This window comes from Lithobates pipiens, unplaced genomic scaffold (genome assembly GCF_037356315.1).
Source record: "Lithobates pipiens isolate NorthernLeopardFrog02 unplaced genomic scaffold, aLitPip1_a1.2 Scaffold_16, whole genome shotgun sequence".
NCBI classification, from domain to species: domain Eukaryota; kingdom Metazoa; phylum Chordata; class Amphibia; order Anura; family Ranidae; genus Lithobates; species Lithobates pipiens.
Genome location: NW_027507748.1, coordinates 539,432,549 through 539,451,621, shown reverse-complemented (window position 1 = coordinate 539,451,621; position 19,073 = coordinate 539,432,549). Strand labels below are relative to the sequence as shown.

At 44.1% G+C, this 19,073-nt stretch overlaps 1 protein-coding gene across 3 annotated transcripts in view; it reads right to left on the bottom strand.

The window, feature by feature from the left end:
- NR4A1 (nuclear receptor subfamily 4 group A member 1) overlaps positions 1-19,073 on the bottom strand; it is a 75,482-nt gene that overhangs the window by 9,794 nt on the left and 46,615 nt on the right. Inside the window, exon 1 of one of the 3 annotated variants that reach the window (XM_077483281.1) lies at positions 1,982-2,143. The exons of 1 other annotated variant lie outside the window; for it this stretch is intronic. Coding sequence is in view for 1 of the 2 variants with exons in the window: in XM_077483280.1 (XP_077339406.1) it covers positions 1,859-1,901 (43 nt within the window). In the remaining variant the exon portion in view is untranslated. Of the gene's footprint in view, positions 1-1,858; positions 1,940-1,981; positions 2,144-19,073 lie in introns of those variants that run through there. One more of the 3 variants, XM_077483280.1, reaches the window with a different exon arrangement.

Here is a 19,073-nt window from a genome sequence, read left to right as displayed (position 1 = left end):
TCACTGCACTCTGGTCTATGTAGTTAACTAGCAGAGGCAATCTGTATCGAAATGGCTATTTACCATCAAGCTAAAAACAGTGGCTGCAATATTACAGACCTTGTTGTGGCATCATAGGAAAATACCACGCCATGGATAAAAACAAAGGCAAAGTAGCCTCGGCTTAAAGAAACCCTTAAAATCGAATGTCTGGCTGCACTGCTAGGAGAACCGCTACTTTTGTGGTTTAGCAGCTGAAGAACACTGTTACCCAGCACAATAAAACGGTTTTATAAGCCTTATAGGTTAGACTTTTCCCTGGAGGAAATGCCAGAAGCATGAGGAGGTTGTGCTGAGCCAAGAAAGCACTTTGCACAAAAAGACAAAAGGGGAGCAGAAGATTGGCTCCTGATAGGTCAGACATGTCTATAATGCATCTTAGCCTTTCCTTATAAAAGAGGAAAAACACTGGGCACAAGCCCACCTTGTATAATGCTGAACTCAGAACTTTTCTCTAGCAATATACGTGTCATTTCTTTTTCAATAGGCAACACCAATTCACAATGCAAAACTATCCCACAGGAAAGCTGCCATCGCTAACGTCTCTTTTTGAAAATGCTAGCTATATGGCTGCGAGGCTAATCCTTCAAATACTTTAGGAGCCCTTGACCTGGAAGAAGCATGCAAATCAGGAGTACTGGCTGTACTCTGACTTCATTGGCTGAATATTTGATTCAGAGACTCGAAGTATTGCATGCCAATGACAGCCAAGTGGCTAGCATTTCAGAGGAAGGCCAGCAAGAATATCCTGCAGATCTCTCAGTAGAGTACATGCTGGTGTACAGGTCATCTCCTTTTAGCTCAAACACCATGCACCACTCTCCCAAAAAGTGCACACATTGCCAGAGCAGTGTGCAAAGTCATTAGGCACTGCCCGTTACAGTGTTCACTGCTGATTTACCATGTGAAGAACAGCTGACACCCTAGAGGGAGAAAGACAGTCCTACCAAAAAAAAAAAAAAGTTCAAATTATTCCCCCAAATCTTATATAAAAAAAAAAAAAAAAAAAGTGTGAACAGAGTGCCATAGCAGGACAATAAATGTGAAATAATAAAACCAGTGAGATCTGGAAGCCTGGAGAAGGAGGTCTATGGTGCTGCTGCAGGTGGAAGAGAAGAACAAAAACTTCACTAGCCCAGCAGAGAACCCCAAAGCTGGCAGACCCCATAGCTAGAAGACCCCATGGCTAGCCCACCAACCAGACCCCATGCACTAGCCCAGCACCAGACCCCAAAGCTAGAAGACCCCATGGCTAGCCCACCAACCAGACCCCATGCACTAGCCCAGCACCAGACCCCAAAGCTAGAAAACCCCATGGCTAGCCCATCATCCAGACCCCAAAGCTAGCAAACCCCATGCACTAACCTAGCACCAGACCCCAAAGCTAGCCCATCAACCAGACCCCAAAGCTAGCAGACCCTATGGTTAGCCCAGCAGCAGACCCCAAAGCTAGCAGCCCCCATGGCTAGCCCAGCAGCAGACCCCAAAGCTAGCAGCCCCCATGGCTAGCCCAGCAGCAGACCCCAAAGCTAGCAGCCCCCATGGCTAGCCCAGCAGCAGACCCCAAAGCTAGCAGCCCCCATGGCTAGCCCAGCAGCAGACCCCAAAGCTAGAAGAGCCCATGGTTAGCCCAGCAGCAGACCCCAAAGCTAGAAGAGCCCATGGTTAGCCCAGCAGCAGACCCTATGCACTAACTAGCCCGGCTTCTGGATCCTTAGTAAATAGCGATCACTTGCCATGCAGAATATACCCATCACTGATCATTACAAGCCAAGGATGGTGACTGGGTGTTGCAGGGCATGCCTCTATAGATGTGCACCTGTTGCTCTGCCTGTGCCCGCTGTGCCCGGAGATGATTGCATAGAAATAATCCGCTACGTTGTGTGCACCGCCGATGCCGCCCTCTGCCCATCCTATAGGCGAGTGACAGGTGGTGACATACCAGTTGTGTGTGCTGGATGTCCCCGGTGCGGGCTCTCCGCGGGGTGTTGCAGTGCGATGATGCCCAGGCACTGCCAGCTCTTCTTCTCTGGTCTCCCCGGAGCTTGCACAGCTTACTGAGCTCCTACTTCTCCATCCACATTCTATTAAAGCCTCTGTGACGCACTTGGGGGCGTGGTTCTGACACAGGGGGTTATGACGCACGTGGGTGATTCTGCTCCGCTCTCCATACAAGGCTGGAGGGGGCGTGGTTTTTCCGGCTCAGCGTAGCCTGGAATGTATGCCGTGACGCACGCTGTTTCCTATGACGCAGGCCGCATTGTTTGATCTATTAATAGCCCGCCTGCTATTATTAGACGCCGCGGCTGGAGGGACACGGCCCTGAAATAGCAGCCAGGGGAGGGAAGACCCCGAATGGACGTCATCACACGTCGGATATAGCACGGCCGGGAGGCTTCCCTGGGATTCTCGGCATATTTACGGCTGGACGGATTCCATAGGCAAGGAGTGTTTATACGGATCAGACGGGGAAAGTGGAGCCAGCCTGTCATGTGTCCGTGATGTCACACATACACACGGGGAAGGTTCCATCAGACGCCGCTTATATGGGATTCCATGATGGTGGAGCAGCCATAGATCTCATAGTGATCGGAAGATATAGGTCTGCCTGTCATGGTCATACATAGATCTGCTTCACGGAGGGCACAATGACCTCCACCTAACCAGACTGCCCCGAAATCAGCGCCTGTGAGCTGGATGGCGCTGTTACCATGGGTTACTGCGGACTACGTCACCTTTCAGGCCTCATTCATATTGGACATTTTGTCACCTCTCCTAGATAGACTTCCCTCCTGACAGAAAAAAACGCTTGAAGAATTCAGGTTCCATTCACACCTGAGCGCTGGCTTCTGCATGCAACTTCAGAATCGCAGCAAAACCTGAAACGCTCTTTCAAAACCATTATTTCTTAAAGAGGACGTAAATCCTCTTAAAGAAAAAAAAAAAAAAAAGGCATGCTAGCTCATTATGTATTTTACGTATTACTTACCTCGGATCGAAGCCCCTGCAGTGGCCCTCTTCTCCCCCTCCAGCTGCCGTCATGTCTTCCCGGAGTTACTTCCGGTTATTGCAGCTCCGGTGCTGTGATTGGCCGGAGCCACGATGACTTCATTCATGTGCGTGGGAGCCACCAGTACCAGCACAGAGACTGCAGCAACGGCACATAGGTGCCATTGCTTCAGTTTTCCCCAGTGCGCATTTGTGCCGGTGACATTGGCACATGCAGAGGACAGGGGATATCTCCTAAACCGTGCAAGTTTAGGAGATATCCTGGGTGGCTACAGGTAAGCCTTACCTGTACCATAGGGTTGTAAAATGGGGGTTACAACCACTTTAATGGCACTCCAAATGTGGTGCGATTAAGCTGCGATTGTCAAGCAACAAGAAGCGCTAAAAATCGCAATGCCAAACGCTCCTGGCTCTATGCCAAGATTTTACATGAGCTTTTTTGGAGCACAGAGAGGCCCTTTCAAATAATAAAAAAAAAAAATGCGCTGCAGTTGCTGCACCGCGCTTAAGTGTGAACGGAACCTTAGGCGCCTCAAGCGATTGGGCATTCATTAATTTCATTGGCCAGAATAATTGAATGCCTAGTGTTAAAATACATTACATGCACCAAGTGTTTTTTTTCTGAATAAACTGCAGCTTCTGGACACATTGGCACTGGGGGTTTTTTTTTTTCTGCCTCTAAGGCCTGATTCACACCCATGCAGGTTGCAGTTTGCATATTCCAGGTGCATTTTTTATTTTTTCATACACCTTTTTGATCCATTGAAGCCTATGGAACCAAAGGCCAGAAAAAAAGTCCCTGGCCCTTTCCATTAAATGCACAGATGTGAACGTGACCCATAGGAAACCATATTAAATGGACTGTAGTGTGTTTCTGCAATACTGAAAATGCACTAAATGCATAGGTGTGAACCAGGCCTAAATAGCTAACATGCAGGAGAAGAAAAAAAGTTGCCCTTGGTGCAGTATCAAAAATGGGCAGTATGTATGAGGCCACACAGTGCGTCCAGGAGCAGCAGCATTTTGACAGAAAAAAAACACTTGACATGTGCCCATGCATACATAGGTGTTTACAGAGATTAAAAAAAACCCCCACAGACCATTCATCCAGGAGCAGCTGAGTTTTGGCAGAAAACAAGGCTTGATGCATCCAAATGCCTGTTAAGTGCTAAATGTGCCTAATTTTAAGGCCTCATACATGCAGACGTTTTAAAAAACGGCCTGTAAACTGGCATCAATGCACGTTTAGCTGCACTAGATTTCAGCCGTGTTTCTCTGTCTCTATTCAAAATAAATGGTTCCCTATGGGAGCATATTGATTTGAATAGAAGTCGCACCAGAAGTTGGATCAAGATGATGCGACTTGTGTGCTGAGAATCTTGCAGGAGAACCCCCACCAAAATAAGTAAGCCTCAAACTGCGTTTAACACCTTTTACCAGCATCTGGCATTTTTACAGCTCTATCGCTGGAGCCTCAGAAAGTGCTGGTCCTGGGCTGCTTTTTTTAATTTTTTTGGGAGCTTAAAAAGGCCAATGCATGTTGCAGCTCAAAACCGCCATGATGTGTATGAGGCCATTGAACAACATGGAGTGGCAATTTAAGCTGCAAAAAAATAAATAAATAAAAGCTAAAAGACTAAGTATTAATTTCAAGGGCTAGAATTAATATTCTGGCCAATTAAACAAATAACGCCCAAGTGATTGACACGCAAAGGCTTACAAGCATTTTTTATTGCCAAAAAAGGCATCTAGGAGAGATAGCCAAATGTCAAGTGTGCACAAGGCCTAAACTTATAATAGTTAAGACCTCCTGCATACGGTTTTTGCACATGTATGCGCATTCCCGCACACAATACATTCCTAGGGAAAATACATTTTTATGCTCGTTATACGTATATTTGCACATACCAGCACAAAATATTGACCGGGAATGCAATTTTTTTTTTTTTTTTATACTGAAGAATGCATGGCACTTGTTTATGCGCCTGTGTGTACAGGCACATTGTAAACAATGGGCTGCATTTTAGATCAGCAAAATCCCCTATATGGATCTTTAAGCTGCTTTCACACTGAGGTGGTTTTCAGGCATTTTTTCAGGCATTTTAGCGCTAGAAATAGCCTCTAAATAACTCCTGAAAACCACCTCCCATTAATTCCAGCGCGCCTTTTCACACTGGGGTGATGGGCTTGTGGGATGTTGGGAAAAGTCCTGCAAGCAGCATCTTTGGGTGGGTGTGGGAGTGCTGTATATAGCGCTCCCAATGTGCCTTGCCCATTGAAATGAATGGGCAATGCTTCTAAAAGCACCTGAAAAGCATTTAGGAAGTGCCACAACACGGGTGCTTTTAACCCTTTAGGCCGCAAAAACGAGTGTCACCACTCTGAGGCTCCAGTGTGACAGTAGCCTTAGTGAGACCTTATTTAGAATACTGTGTCTGGTTCTGGAGACCTCACTTACAAAAAGATATTGATGAGATGGAATGAGCCCAGAGATGGGTAACAAATTGTGAACATTCTCGGGGATAAAACATAATAGAGAGCGATTTCAGGAACTTAAAGTGATTGTAAGGGTTTGTTATTTAAAAAAAAAAACATGTCATACTTGCCTCCACTGTGCAACTTGTTTTGCACAGAGTGGCCCAAAACACCATCTTCTGGGGTCCCTCTGCGGTTCCTCCCCACATCAGATAACCCCCTAGAAGAAGCGCTCTCCCAGGGTGTTACCGTGCAGGTACGCTCCTGAGTCCATTCGTCGACATCCATAGCCGCCGAATGTATGACTGGCCCCGCCCCCCGCGTCATTGGATTTGATCGACAGCAGTGGGGGCCAATACATCAAGGGGGTGAATAAGGTTCAGAAGGGCAGTTTTTTTCAATATGAAACCAAAATCAAGAACACGGTGACGTAACCTCAAACTGGAGGAAAGTTCAAAACTCATTTTATAAAGTATTATTTTACGGAGGCCCCTTTTATCGCAATATAGCTGCTGCGATTTCAGGGAGTGCCTTGTAGACTTGAGATCTATGGACCTCAACTCACATCAAAGTTAGACCAAAGTCCTACAGGGACTACTTTGAAGTCGCACAGACCCTTTTATTGGTCCGCACCACCCATGCGATCCGATTCCTGTCCGAGCATGTCAATACAATGTTGGAGTGAACTGCCTTGCGAGTCGGGCGCGACGCGGGAACCCACAGTGGATTTGCAGGGTTCACGCTTTGAATACGTGTGAACCAGCACTGAGGGATAGTTCACAAGACAGGAGCCGTTGACGTTAAACTATTATTATTATTATTTTTAAACTAGCCATAGTTCCCCTACAAGTTGTTAAAAAGATGTAAGCTTTCAGGATAACAGACCTATTCTTCAGGCTCGGTTCACAATGGTGCGATGCGGGAAACTGCGAATCCAGTGCGGGTTCCCGCATCGCACCTGAATCGCTGGCGATTCACACTGCCCTCTGCGAACCACTGCGGGTGTCAATACAAAGTTAATGACGCCCGCAGATTGCAATGTGAACTGTAAATTTGGATAGGAATTCTGGTTTGGACTTTTTTTGATGCACACCAGAATCATATCGCATGGGTGTTCAACGTCATAACATTGCACCCGGGTCTCCGAAGGTCAAAGTGACTGCTGGGGACCATCTGCAGCTGCAGGCATCATTCAGATATCTCCACTTAAAGTCCAGGACTTTTTTTTTTATTATTATTTATTTATTTTTTAACTCTTCTGGTCAAATGTTCTTGGAGCCATTTTCTCTTAGGATCAAATTTAAAAAAGGAAAAGTTACAATCTCCCTGCGAAAGGAAAAAAGTTGAAACTGACATTTCACACGTTGAAAATTTTTTTGGCATTATTCTCAACTTGTGTACAAACGCTGAAATATTCACACTGCACATTTCTATATTTTGTTTAAACGCCAAACTTTCTGCATTAAATCGATGGCTAACATAGTACAATACTTTACACTGTACATGTGGTGTGCATGATAAAAATCAACCTGCTCTGTTGCTGGGTGATAAGACTTGTAGCATCCCCAGTATTGTGGCTTTTGAACAGGGACAGTAGAATTAGGGTTTGTCCACCTCTGGCTTGTGTGAACCTTTCCATTACTAGCAGAATTATAACCTAGCAATTAGTCACTCAGTTTGTGACAGGAGATTACAGACTCAAATACACAGTTCCATTTCCCACCTCTGCCTTCTCAATGTCTAGCACAAAGTTGTATCGCCTACACTCTCCCCGTAACGCCTCTATTAATAATCCAGGTATCTGAAGATCTAAATTTCTCTATTTTAGACTACATGAAAACTATATATCATGTTCAGTGCCAAATTAAACAATGCATAAACAAGCACTTTGGCATAAAGGGAGTTAAGGTACTTTTTTTTTTTTTTGAACGTGACAGTTCATACTGCCAGAGCAAAACCTCCTGCAGTTCTCTTCAATGACAGAATTAGACAATACTGCTTATAGTCACCTGTTCACATTACAATACGTTTCTTCAATGTCTATTAAAGCTGCAGATGTAAGGTCACCCAACAGATCCACCCATTATAGGCTGCCTGCAGAAAGCTACAGGAGGGGCAGATACAAGACCAGTCACCTTCCACAAGGAGAGAGAGAAGCATTGACTGGTCTTTATTACAGGAAGCTTCTCCATAGAGGCAAAAGTTGCGCACCATATTTGTGGCTTTGGAAGAATTTGGGCATTTTGATTTGCCTCTTTTTTTTGGAGTACATCACAGGACACAAAGTATGGGAAAGGACTATTCTTGGATTTCAAAGGCGTAGCAGGTTTCTGATCTGCTAACTTCTCTGGTTGAACACAATCGGCATACATCACTTCTTGTCAATGAGGTTGCCCTGGAAAAGAATTGGGATTTTCTGGACCAGGACCCAAAACCAGTAACTTTAGTGGAAGCGAGTTGCCACACGGGTAGCTTAAGATTAGTGCATACCACATCCAGCAGGACGCCCACTGTGGTTTTCTGTGTCTGAGAAAGCTCTGAGATTCCTCTGGGAGGACTTGTCTACTGCTTATTCCTGATCCTCAAAAGGTGTCTACCTCTTTCGCATCCTGAGGATTTTCCTCCAGGGCCTCCCCCCCTCAAAGGGGAGTAGAGAAAAGAGCACCTACATTTGCATGCCACATGTTCTAAGCTAGTGAGAAACCCTCAAGGCTCGTCATGCAGCACCGATATGACTGCAGAAAATTCCTTCCTTAAAGCAAAGGAGGTGGAAGATTGTGCCCCTGACAGTGGAAATATCAAAAAGAAAGAAGGGCAGGGATTCAAAGATAATCTGACCCTTTACAGAGTGTCTTCCCTACCTGACAGGAATTTGGAGCCTTCTACCTTTCAGCCGTGTGAAGCCATGGCATGCTAAGGGTTAAAAATGGCCTGTGAACCCAGAGGGAAGTAGTCATTCAGTTGACAGGGGGTCCCTACTGAACTGGTCAAATGCTGATCCATGTATGACCGGTTGCCAGCTTCTACACTTGCTGTGCTTGGATTAAGGAAGTTGAGACATCCGATGTGCAGGTCTGGCGGCAGAAAAGGTACTGTGCAGGCTGCTTTCAGTGCAGTGTGGCCAGCATCCCATGTTGTGTGGGCTTAGAAGCTACAATGCATGCATACTGCAACCAGCTAACAATGGCAAGTGTGCATGTGATGATGACCTCACATACGCGTCAGACTGCCCTTTTGCACTCCACATGAATGTCCCAAAGCACAGGGAACACCATCGAGGAAGGGGGTGGGGGTGCCCACATTGTTCCACAATTTGGAGGCACTCACTAGGCTCAACCTTCACCCACCACAGCAAGTGTACTCCACAGGATCTTCAGGGACTTAACTTCCTTGGACCTGTAGAGCACCCTGCCAGTGAGTTCAATGGACACATTGTACCCTGAAGATTGCTGCCTGCAGGATCCAGCACTGACCCATTTGTGTACAGAGCCTGGGTACAGTCTCTCTTGACCTGCTAGCCGTAGCAACTGATCCGGATAAAGTCTACCTCTTCCCATCAGGGGTGTCAGGGTATATAGGATTGAAAGCCACAAAAGATCTTCAGAGAGACACAAGGAGGCACATCTATCACCCAAGGACACTAGATAAAAACTAAGGCTTAGTTGGGCTGGGATTTCTACCTTTTTTTTTTAGCCAGTGACCAGTCAACTGAAGGTAGCTGCATTACCTAAATAGAATAAGACAATTGCTTTGATTAAACTTCATGGTGAAACTTTAGGGAAGTGTTGCTTTGTCCTTTTGTTTTTGCCATATGTACCAAGCAGGGTGAGCTCTTAATGCAAGCACCCACAGCAGAGGGGGACTGGAGGAATTTGCTCGGGTCTTGAAGCGGTTCAGTCTTTTCTTTATGTCTACAGCATAATCCATGTAGTCATGAATATTAACACACTCATGTGTCTTGTGATGTATGATTAAGAAATACATGAAACACACAAAAGGTGCATGTAAAAATACACATGACTCTTATCTTTAGATATTATTGGCTTATCCAATCCTAGTTAGCTTTACTGTTTGGGTGAAACAGATAAGGTTCAGTTGGGTTGGGTGGCCTAATCTGTACATGGGTGACTCCTTGGTTCTACTCCCTACCCATCTCCCAATATCACCCCTTTTAGATAATACAGTACAAACTGTCATTTTGTGGGGATAAGTAATTTGTATGACATTAGAACAAGAACAGCAGTAAAAAATAGATCCCCCTGCAGCAATAGATCCTTCCCAGCTACAGACCCCCCCCCCCCCCCCCCAACAATGGACAACAACAGATTTCCCAGCATCAATAGACTCTTCAGTAGTCAGCAACAATAGATCACTTCAGCAACTATTGATCCCCCAGAAACATAAGCCCATCCAACAACAATAGATCCCAAACCACCAGCAACATTAGAGCTATTCCTAAACAGTAGATCCCTCCAACAACTGACCCCACCAGCAACAATAATAGACCTCCACCATGCAAAAACAGATCCCCTCCAGGAACAATAGATATGCCAGCATCAATAGACCTTCCAACACACCTCGGCACCCCTTACCATTACATACATTCAGTGCTGAAACTGCGTTCCCACTGAAAAAAAAAAAAAAAATGTGTGTGGAAATATAGATATAGAGATTTTAAATATAGAGATTTTATTATATATGGTCGTGGCCCTATGATGAGACAGATATGATCACATAAACACAAGACAAGACTTACAACATAAATAGGCCTGAAGTGTGCCTTGGTGGTCTGGTCGGTATGCCAAGAAAAGGGGGCATACCCAAGATAAGTAACTGGACAGGAGCTGGTGAGTACGGTCTTTGGGCACCCAAACTGTTAGTCTGAAACAGGTTGATGTCAACACTGGGGCCAGTTTGTTGCATTTTGGAGACTGTAAAATTAAGGGTGTAAGGATTCGGAAAGTGAGTCAGGTGGTTGTATCGGAGCAGTGTCTGACTGCCAGAGCAGTTGACAGGAAAGTAGATGGCCGCTTGGATGACTAGACTGGGCACTAGACTAGAATGGGCAAAGCCCCAAATGGAGAACAGGTAAGGATTTCAGACATGTTCCTGAAGATGGCACTTGTAATAGGTAAGGACAGAAAATGCTGGACGCTGGCTAGGTATAGCCTGATGGTATTGTGAGAGAGGGCTTGACCCTGGTCGAGATGCGAACTGTATGTAGTTCTCCCCCCCCCCCCCACTTCTTTTTGGGTGATAACATCCAACCTGCAAGATGGAAAGCTGAACAGGACTGACCTAAGTGAGAAAGACAGAGAAAATGACTTGCCCGCATGCCGCTGGAGATAAATGGCCAACGGGGTGCCGCTACATGTTTGTGTGGCTTATTTTGTTCCACCAAGGTGTGTTTGCTAGTTGGTTTTATATGTGGGTTTGCACGTAGGTGCATGCTGCAAAATGTTTTATGCTACTGGAGACTAAATTGTGTGGCTGCAAGGATCTCAACTGGGGTCAGTTTACTGAGATATTGCGTGGCTGTGAGGATCTCAATGGGTGTTGGGTTTCTGGGATGATTGTGTGGTGGCAAGGGTCTCAAGGAACGTGGGGTTGCTGAGATATTGCGGTTGCAAGGGTCTCAACGAGTGTTGGTTTGCTTGAGATGATTTTACATGGTTGCAAGGGTCTCAATGAGTGTTGGGTTGCTAAGAGGATAGCATAGTTGCAAAAGTTTTAACGAGTGTCAGGTTGCTGAGGCAAATTTGTGTGGTTGCAAGGATCTCGTTGAGGGTCAGGCTGCTAAGATGATATTGCATGTTTGCAAGGGTCTTGATTAGTATGAGGTTTGTTTTGAGTCGATATTGCGTGCTTACCAGGGTCTCAGTCTAGATTGCTGAAACGATATTGCATGGTCGCAAGGGTCTCAATGAGTGTCCGGCTGCTGAGATGATATACATTGTTGCAAGGGTCTCAATGAGTATGAGGTTTGAGATATTGCGTGGTTGCAAGGGTCTCGAGTGTGAGGCTGCTGAGACAATATTGCGTTTGCAAGGGTCTCAACAAGCATGTCAGGCTGCTGAAACTATTTGTCTGGCTGCAAGGGTCTAAATGATTGTCAGGTTGCTGTGGCGAGACTGCGTGGTCACAAAGATCTTGATGAGTGGAAGGTTGCGGAGACAATAATGTGAAGTCGCAAGAGTCTCCATGAGTATGGGGTTTGTCACGAGATGATATTGAGTGGTTGCACCGATCTCGATGAGTGTGAGAAGCTGAGACGGTATTGCGCTTGGAAGGGTCTCAAATCGGTGTCAGGTTGCTGAGACCATTTTGCATGGCTGCAAGGGTCTCAACGGGTGTCAGGTTACTGGGCCGAGATTGCGTGGTGGCAAAAGATTATTTGATGAGCGAGAGATTGCCGAGACGATATTGTATTTTGCAAGGGTCTCAACAAGAGAGTCCGGCTGCTGAGACGGTTTTGTATGGCTGCATGGTCTCAACAAATGAGAGTTGGGTTACTGAGAAAAGGATAGAAACACCTGGCTTGTTTGGCGGCTTACCGTACCCCTAACCGGGCAAGTATAAGTGATAAGGACAACGTACGTTCAATTTGTAGGGGAAACTAACAAATAGTAATGAATTGATACAACAAAGAATGTGGTAACAAATCTTACATGCGACAGTGAGCCATGCGAGTGGTTCACGGCAGACTGTGGTGGGTGTGCAAAATATCGGGAAGGTGTGGCGTGATGCCGTGCATGAGGCAAAACAACAAAGTTTGCTTTAGAAAAACAGAATGAGAGAAGTGCGTACAAATGATTCGCAAGTTCCACTACGGGATCCGAACACATGGTATGGATTACACTTTGAGTGGCTACGAATTGACATGACAAGACATGGTAACGAATCCTACCTGCGACAGTGGCCGCATCGGTCTGTAGCAGGTATCCAAAGTGTGGCGTGGTGCCATGCATGACGCACACAAAATAACTTGATTTGGCAAGAAACCAAGTATGAATGATTTGCAAGTTCCGTGGCGGGAACTGAACACACGACATGGGGGATACAAGGAATGGTAATGATACGAATGCAAAGTAACGACAAAGTAACGCCAGTGAGACGGAAAGCCACAAATAAGCAACCGCAACACACTGTATTCGGGAACGACAGACTCACAAACATCAACTCCTCTGATAAATTCAGGCCAAACTGGCCTTTATACAGTGTGTGTATAATATATATATATATATATATATATATATATATATATATATATATATATATATACACACACACACACACAGATACATATACACATACATATACACACACACACATATACACACACACACATACACACATATACATATTTTATTTACCGGAGGAGTTAATGTTCGCGAGTCTGTTGTTCCTGAATAGAGTGTTGCGGTTGGTTACATGAAGTGAGCTGAAGAGTTGGTCTGGTGACGTAACGAATCACGCACTGAACCTGACAAAGAGCATGGGCGAGTGGGCTGCTTAAATACCCTCCAGGCTCATATTATATATATATATATATATATATATATATATATATATATATATATATATATATATATATATATATATGAGCCTGGAGGGTATTTAAGCAGCCCACTCGCCCATGCTCTTTGTCGGTTCCGTGCGTGATTCGTTAAGTCACCAGGCCAACTCGTCAGCTCACTTCATGTTCGTGTGTCTGTTCTCGAATACAGTGTTTCACGGTAGTTGTTTTTTTTGCATTCGTATCATGTCCTAATCATTGCCATTCCGTGTATCCCCCATGTTGCGTGTTCAGTTCCCGCCGCGGAACTTACGAATCATTCATACACGGTTACACACACAGACACAGTAATGGCAACAATTCTATTTTATACAGGTATATCTATCGCACACATGCCAGAGTTTAAAAAAAAAAATAACTAGAGATATATCAAGATTTCTGAAAAAAATAAAAATGCATGAGGTTTGCGTACTGATCAGATACTTCTTTCATTTTCTAACCTGCACTAAGAAGATGACAGCTGGAATCTGATATCTTGCCATGGGCAACAAAATGCATCTCCTTCTTTGATTTTTACTAATTCCACCTTAATGTCATCCTACCTGGAAACTGGTTTTGTTCTTAACCGACACCACTGCTATCCTGAGAAATGTTCTCTTAATGTACTAAAGTCTGCAAAATATTCTATAAAAACACAATGCATACACTTTGTTTTAAACCTGCTTGTGCATCAAAGTGATATCGGCCAGCTTTCCAGGGGCCTCTAACATAGCACCACAGCAACCTACCCTGCCCGTAACTATTGACCCAGGCATTTTTAGAAACGTGCTCATGCTTGTTACCATGACAGCCGCCAAGAAGGGGAGAGCAGAGTTGTAAAATAGGCTGCTAGGAAAAGAAGGACCAAACTACAGGTTCTTTGTTTTAACATACTTCCACTAAATACAAATTGGTGTTATTACATATCACAGAGCAACGGGAAAGAACTCTTTTGGTATAGATATTTAGGAGTCCGCAGAAATCGAAAATGTTACTGTAAGTAGCCATGCACGTATCATTTATCCCCAGCACTCAATACTAATTAAACCCAGAAACCACTCCTATAATGTGTATGTTATCTTACATGTAGCATACCTGTATTTTCCATAGTCTGTTTACCTGCCACCACTGCCTTCATTGACGGCAAATCCAAGCCGGAGACTCGCTGTCAATATGCATTAGATTGGAATTGCATAGCCTTTTTGGAACGCAGCATAGACAGACAGGAAACATATTATCCATCCGTGAGTGGCCCAATGACCGATATTCCCCCTGCTAGCCAGAAAAATACATGAATGGGTTCTGTGTGATTATATGACTGGACAATAAAAGCTAAAAAAAAAAAAAAAAAAGGGTAAAATAAATAAATTGATCACTTGCCTACTGGGCTGGCTGCCGTCGGCATGAGGAAAAGAGTGCCGATAACTGGCTTCTGTTGAAATCTGTGATTGGACACAGCTAATCACATGGTAAAGAGACGCCGATTGGTTCTTTACCTCAACATGTGATCAGCATTGTCATGCGATCACACCGTGTGCCAGCAGCCGGCGCGATCACGGGACGCCATCATATGACGGCATCGTGCTGTAGCGTGGTCGGCAAGTGGTTACATAGTATTGTCAATATATAATATGAACTTCATTAGCATGTATGTGTACACTTCTGCATTCACATACTTTTAACCTTGAAAATTCTTAGCATTCAATTGACCCCAGCACTTAAATTTATTAGTAAAGGTTAAAAGCTCTGCATTTGTTTTTTGGGTCTTATTCGCTTTTCCAATGAGTGCAGCACCAATGGTACATTTCTATATACACATCGAATATACTAATACATTCACTTGCGCAACAATATAAAGTGTTAATAAAATACCAACATACACTGAAGCGCAACACAACAAAGTGCTATATAGTGCTTGAAAAGTAAGGAATAATTCACGCTGTCCAAAGTTCTATAGTGCAGTCAGTGCATTCAAATATCCTTCCTATCACAGTCCAATTTCATTACTTCTGTCATGCTTCTAGTCTCTACTACTGCAATCCCCACACGTGTATCCACTGTGTATTCCAACACCTCAATGTACTGTCACCTTTTGGGTTGGACCTTCTAAATATAAGATGGTCTTATTGTGCTTTTGCCCCTTCAGAGGTTAAAGAGGAAGTAAACCCTTCCAAACAACTTGGACCTATAGGTAAGCCTAGATTAAGGCTTACCTGTAGGTCCAAGCAATATCTCCTAAACCTATATGGTTTAGGAGATATTTGCCCGAAAATGGGCACCGCCGTCTACGGCGCATGCGCCGTAGACAGCGGCGCGCAGGCGCACTAAATGCGGCAAATCCAAGAATGGATTTGCCTAATTTGTCGACTCCCGTGCGCATGCGCGGGAGTGACGTCATCGCGGCTTCGCCGTATGGCAGCGGCGGAGCTGCGAGACGCGACTCCCGTGCGCATGCGCGGGAGTGACGTCATCGCGGCTGCGCCGCTGTGATTCGTCGGAGCTGCGAGACGCCACCAGCAACATGGATGCGGCGGACTACAGGGGACAGCGGCGACTTCGCTGGCTCCTGTGTCAGGTAAGTGACACATAATGAGCTACTATGCGATGCATAGTAGTCCATTATGCTTTACCTTTGCAGGGAAAAAAAAGAGGAAGTAAACCCATCAGGGTTTACTTCCTCTTTAAGGGGCCAGTCACTTTCAGAAGTTTTTTCTCCTTAATGCATAGGAACCCCTTTAAGCCTATATTCCCACTGTTGCGGGTTTGAAATCGTGCGAGTCCAGCTGAACTCCCACGATTTCTTACCCACGTGTCAGTCTGACTTCAGGTTGATTTCAGAGACAGATTTTTCAGAGAAATTGCAGCCTGAAGTCACCAAAAGTAGTACAGGAACTACTTTTTGTAATCGGTGTAGTGCCGCAAAGTGTGCGTCACACCGATGTTGACGTTGCCGGCAATAGCCACCGTTTTGGCATGCAATTTGACATGCCAAATCACATCAATGTGAACCTAGGCTTAAGGGTAACGCCACTTTCGTGGGAAAAAAAAATAAAAAATTAGCAAAAAAGGAAAAATAATATAGCGTATACAATTGCGACACAAGTCCATATTGTAATGGAATGTTATTAGAAATTACCTTTCCTTTGCAATCTGCAGCTGCTGTAATTTTCTGGAAATGCAATATGGCTACCTGGAGGTGTTCTGTACATAGAATGCCCCCCAGAAACAATTTTCAGCTTGTAAGATTGGCTCACTGATTTTCCCAGAATTCTACACTAAGATACAAGTCAGATTTCAGGCATCACTTGAACCAAAAAGCTCTTTTTTTGGCGAGATACTCCCAATAGGAATTCCCGTCTACAGGGATGCAGGCCCAGCAGCTTTCCTCAGAGTCCTGCAGTTGCTGCAGCTGATTGAGAATTATGAAACCACTCCTATTAGATTCTCTTTCCCACATAGACACAGACACGCGCAGATTTCTTCAGAATAAAAAAAAAAAAAAAAAAAAAAAAAAAAAAAGAAGAAGAAGAGGTAGGCATCTGCAACAAAGTTTGTTAAAATCCATGCAATGTACAAAAATCACCCTGGGGGGAAAATGTCTCCCCCCAAACAAAAGTGGAGTTACTCTTTAACGCATAGAATACATCAAGGTTAAAAAAAAAAAAAAAAAAAAAAAAAAAAACACACCCTTTCTGCCTTTAGAACCACTTTAAGAGACTTTGTACACTGGGTTATTATAGAAAATAATAGCGCACATACAGAGATAGCGACCAAAGAACGAAACACTTTCCCCAACAGTCACAAAGCACTTTTTATGTTTAAAAAAAACAAAAAAAAAAACAAAGAAATCGAAAATTAAAAAGGACGACTACGTCACGGCCTGCGAAATTACTAGTAACAACCTGAGCACCTTTTGCTGGTTCCATAGATGCTGTAAAAATGTCGCCTGCTGGAATATTTTTGCAACATTCCTTTTCACAACTCGTTCATGTGAATAAGCACTATTGAACACAATGAGCATTAAGTCTAAGCAATTTGTCAAGAGCTTGGAAAAAAACAAAAAACAAACACATTTTTGGAAATACTTGTAATGTTAACCTGGCCTGACAGAAGCAATAGGCGTTTTCATGCCTTCATTAGAAAGATAAAAAATAAAAAAAAAGTGTGTATTTATATATGTATAATTACTTCATGGCCCTCTTATTCCACATTGTGGTTCATGGGTCATTAGTCAGCATAAAGAAAAATCCATATCGCACTTAGTAAATACTCTCCATACTGCATATGGTCAAGCAGTGGAGCATTAAAGTTAGTAATCAATAAAGATAACATTCCACTTGCGTCAGTAGGAAATCGTGACTTGGGCAAGAGATACAGAGATGTGATGTCGCTGTCTGAGCCCTTACAATACTTTTATTCCATTGACAGTTATTAGGTATTGAGGTGACACGATTAAAAAGAGCAAATGGCATCCATCCAAGCATCTTGCTCTTTGTTGTGGATGGAATCAGGACGGATTACAACATCTGCCAGCTATTTTCATGTGATGTGACCCCAGTGGGAGGATTTCTCTCACTTCCTCTTCTGGTGACCAGTGTTACCCAATTTAAAAGGGAACCTGTCAGAATAGAAACATGTGGACTTATTTTAGACTGTCGGGATCCAGAATAAGCACGTTGACAGTGAAGTCTTGGGAAAAAACTGTTATGCACACATTGTTGCATGTAAGCAATTCATCAGGTAGAGATGAAAACATAAGGATGTCCACCTGGAGCCTTATTTTAAAATGAAAGTACAAAAGTCAGCAATGGCAGCTCCTATAATTCTGTAAAAAAAAAAAAAAACTGCACTGCAGGTGAAATAAAAAATAAAAAAAAATAAATCAGTTATAAATATACAGTACGTGGAGGGTAATTATTCATCATGCTGTCCTTGGCATGTCCGAATAGTGGCGTCCATTTGTATACGCTATAAAAACACTAGAATTGGGTTATTGGTGGAAACATGCCATTTGCTTTATATCTATGGGGCGCTGCACTGGCAGGACATCAAAAAGTCCTGCAAGCAACTTCTTTGAGGCGCTTTAGGAGCAGTATACACACCGCTCCTAAAGCCCCCTGCCCATTGAAATAAATGGGCAGCACCACCAGATCGCCTCTGCAGCAGCGATTTGCAGGTGCTTTTAACCCTTTATTCGGCCGCTAGCAAGGTTAAAAGCTTTACCACCGATGCCTGGGCGCTTGCAGTGTGAAAGGGCTCTTACACAATAGAAGGAGAAAATAAAAACAAAATAAGCTCAGTTTGCATACTTTACCGCAAGTGCTGCCCCACTTATCCTACAAGATTGGCACTGACCTACCACATGTTCCATATTGGTAATTACAGTCCGACTGTGGTTCTCTTAACATGAGCCCCAAATCACTGTTTTGGCATCATGTCAAACACACAAATAAGCTCTATGCCATGGATGCTTAACCTGCAGCCCTCCAGCTGTTGCAGAACTATGCCATGAGGCCTTGCATGGCTGACAGTTACGAGAATGACTCACAGAGGCATGATGGGAATTGTAGTTCTAAAACAGCTGGAGGGCCACAGGTTGAGCGCACCCATGCTCCGCCAACATTTTAATTGGCTTCCCCACTAAAAGCAGCAGAAAATGAAGATTGAATACGAAATAACATTCACAAACAAAGCTCATCAGAGCTGCACTCTGGTAGGAGATATTTTTCTATAGACAGTTGCCTTTGTGATCTCAAATCCTATAGAACAGGGCTACCCACCCAAATTCTCATGATCTGCTTGAAAGCTAAGATTTATAGACAGACACTTTAATTTTTTTCATTACAGGAAGGAAGGAAGGAAGGAAGGAAGGAAGGAAGGAAGGAAGGAAGGAAGGATCGATCTCTTCTGGTAATAAGGGATTTATCTTCACAGTACAGAGGGCAGATACAGTGCCTTGCAAAAGTATTCGGCCCCCTTGAACTTTTCAACCTTT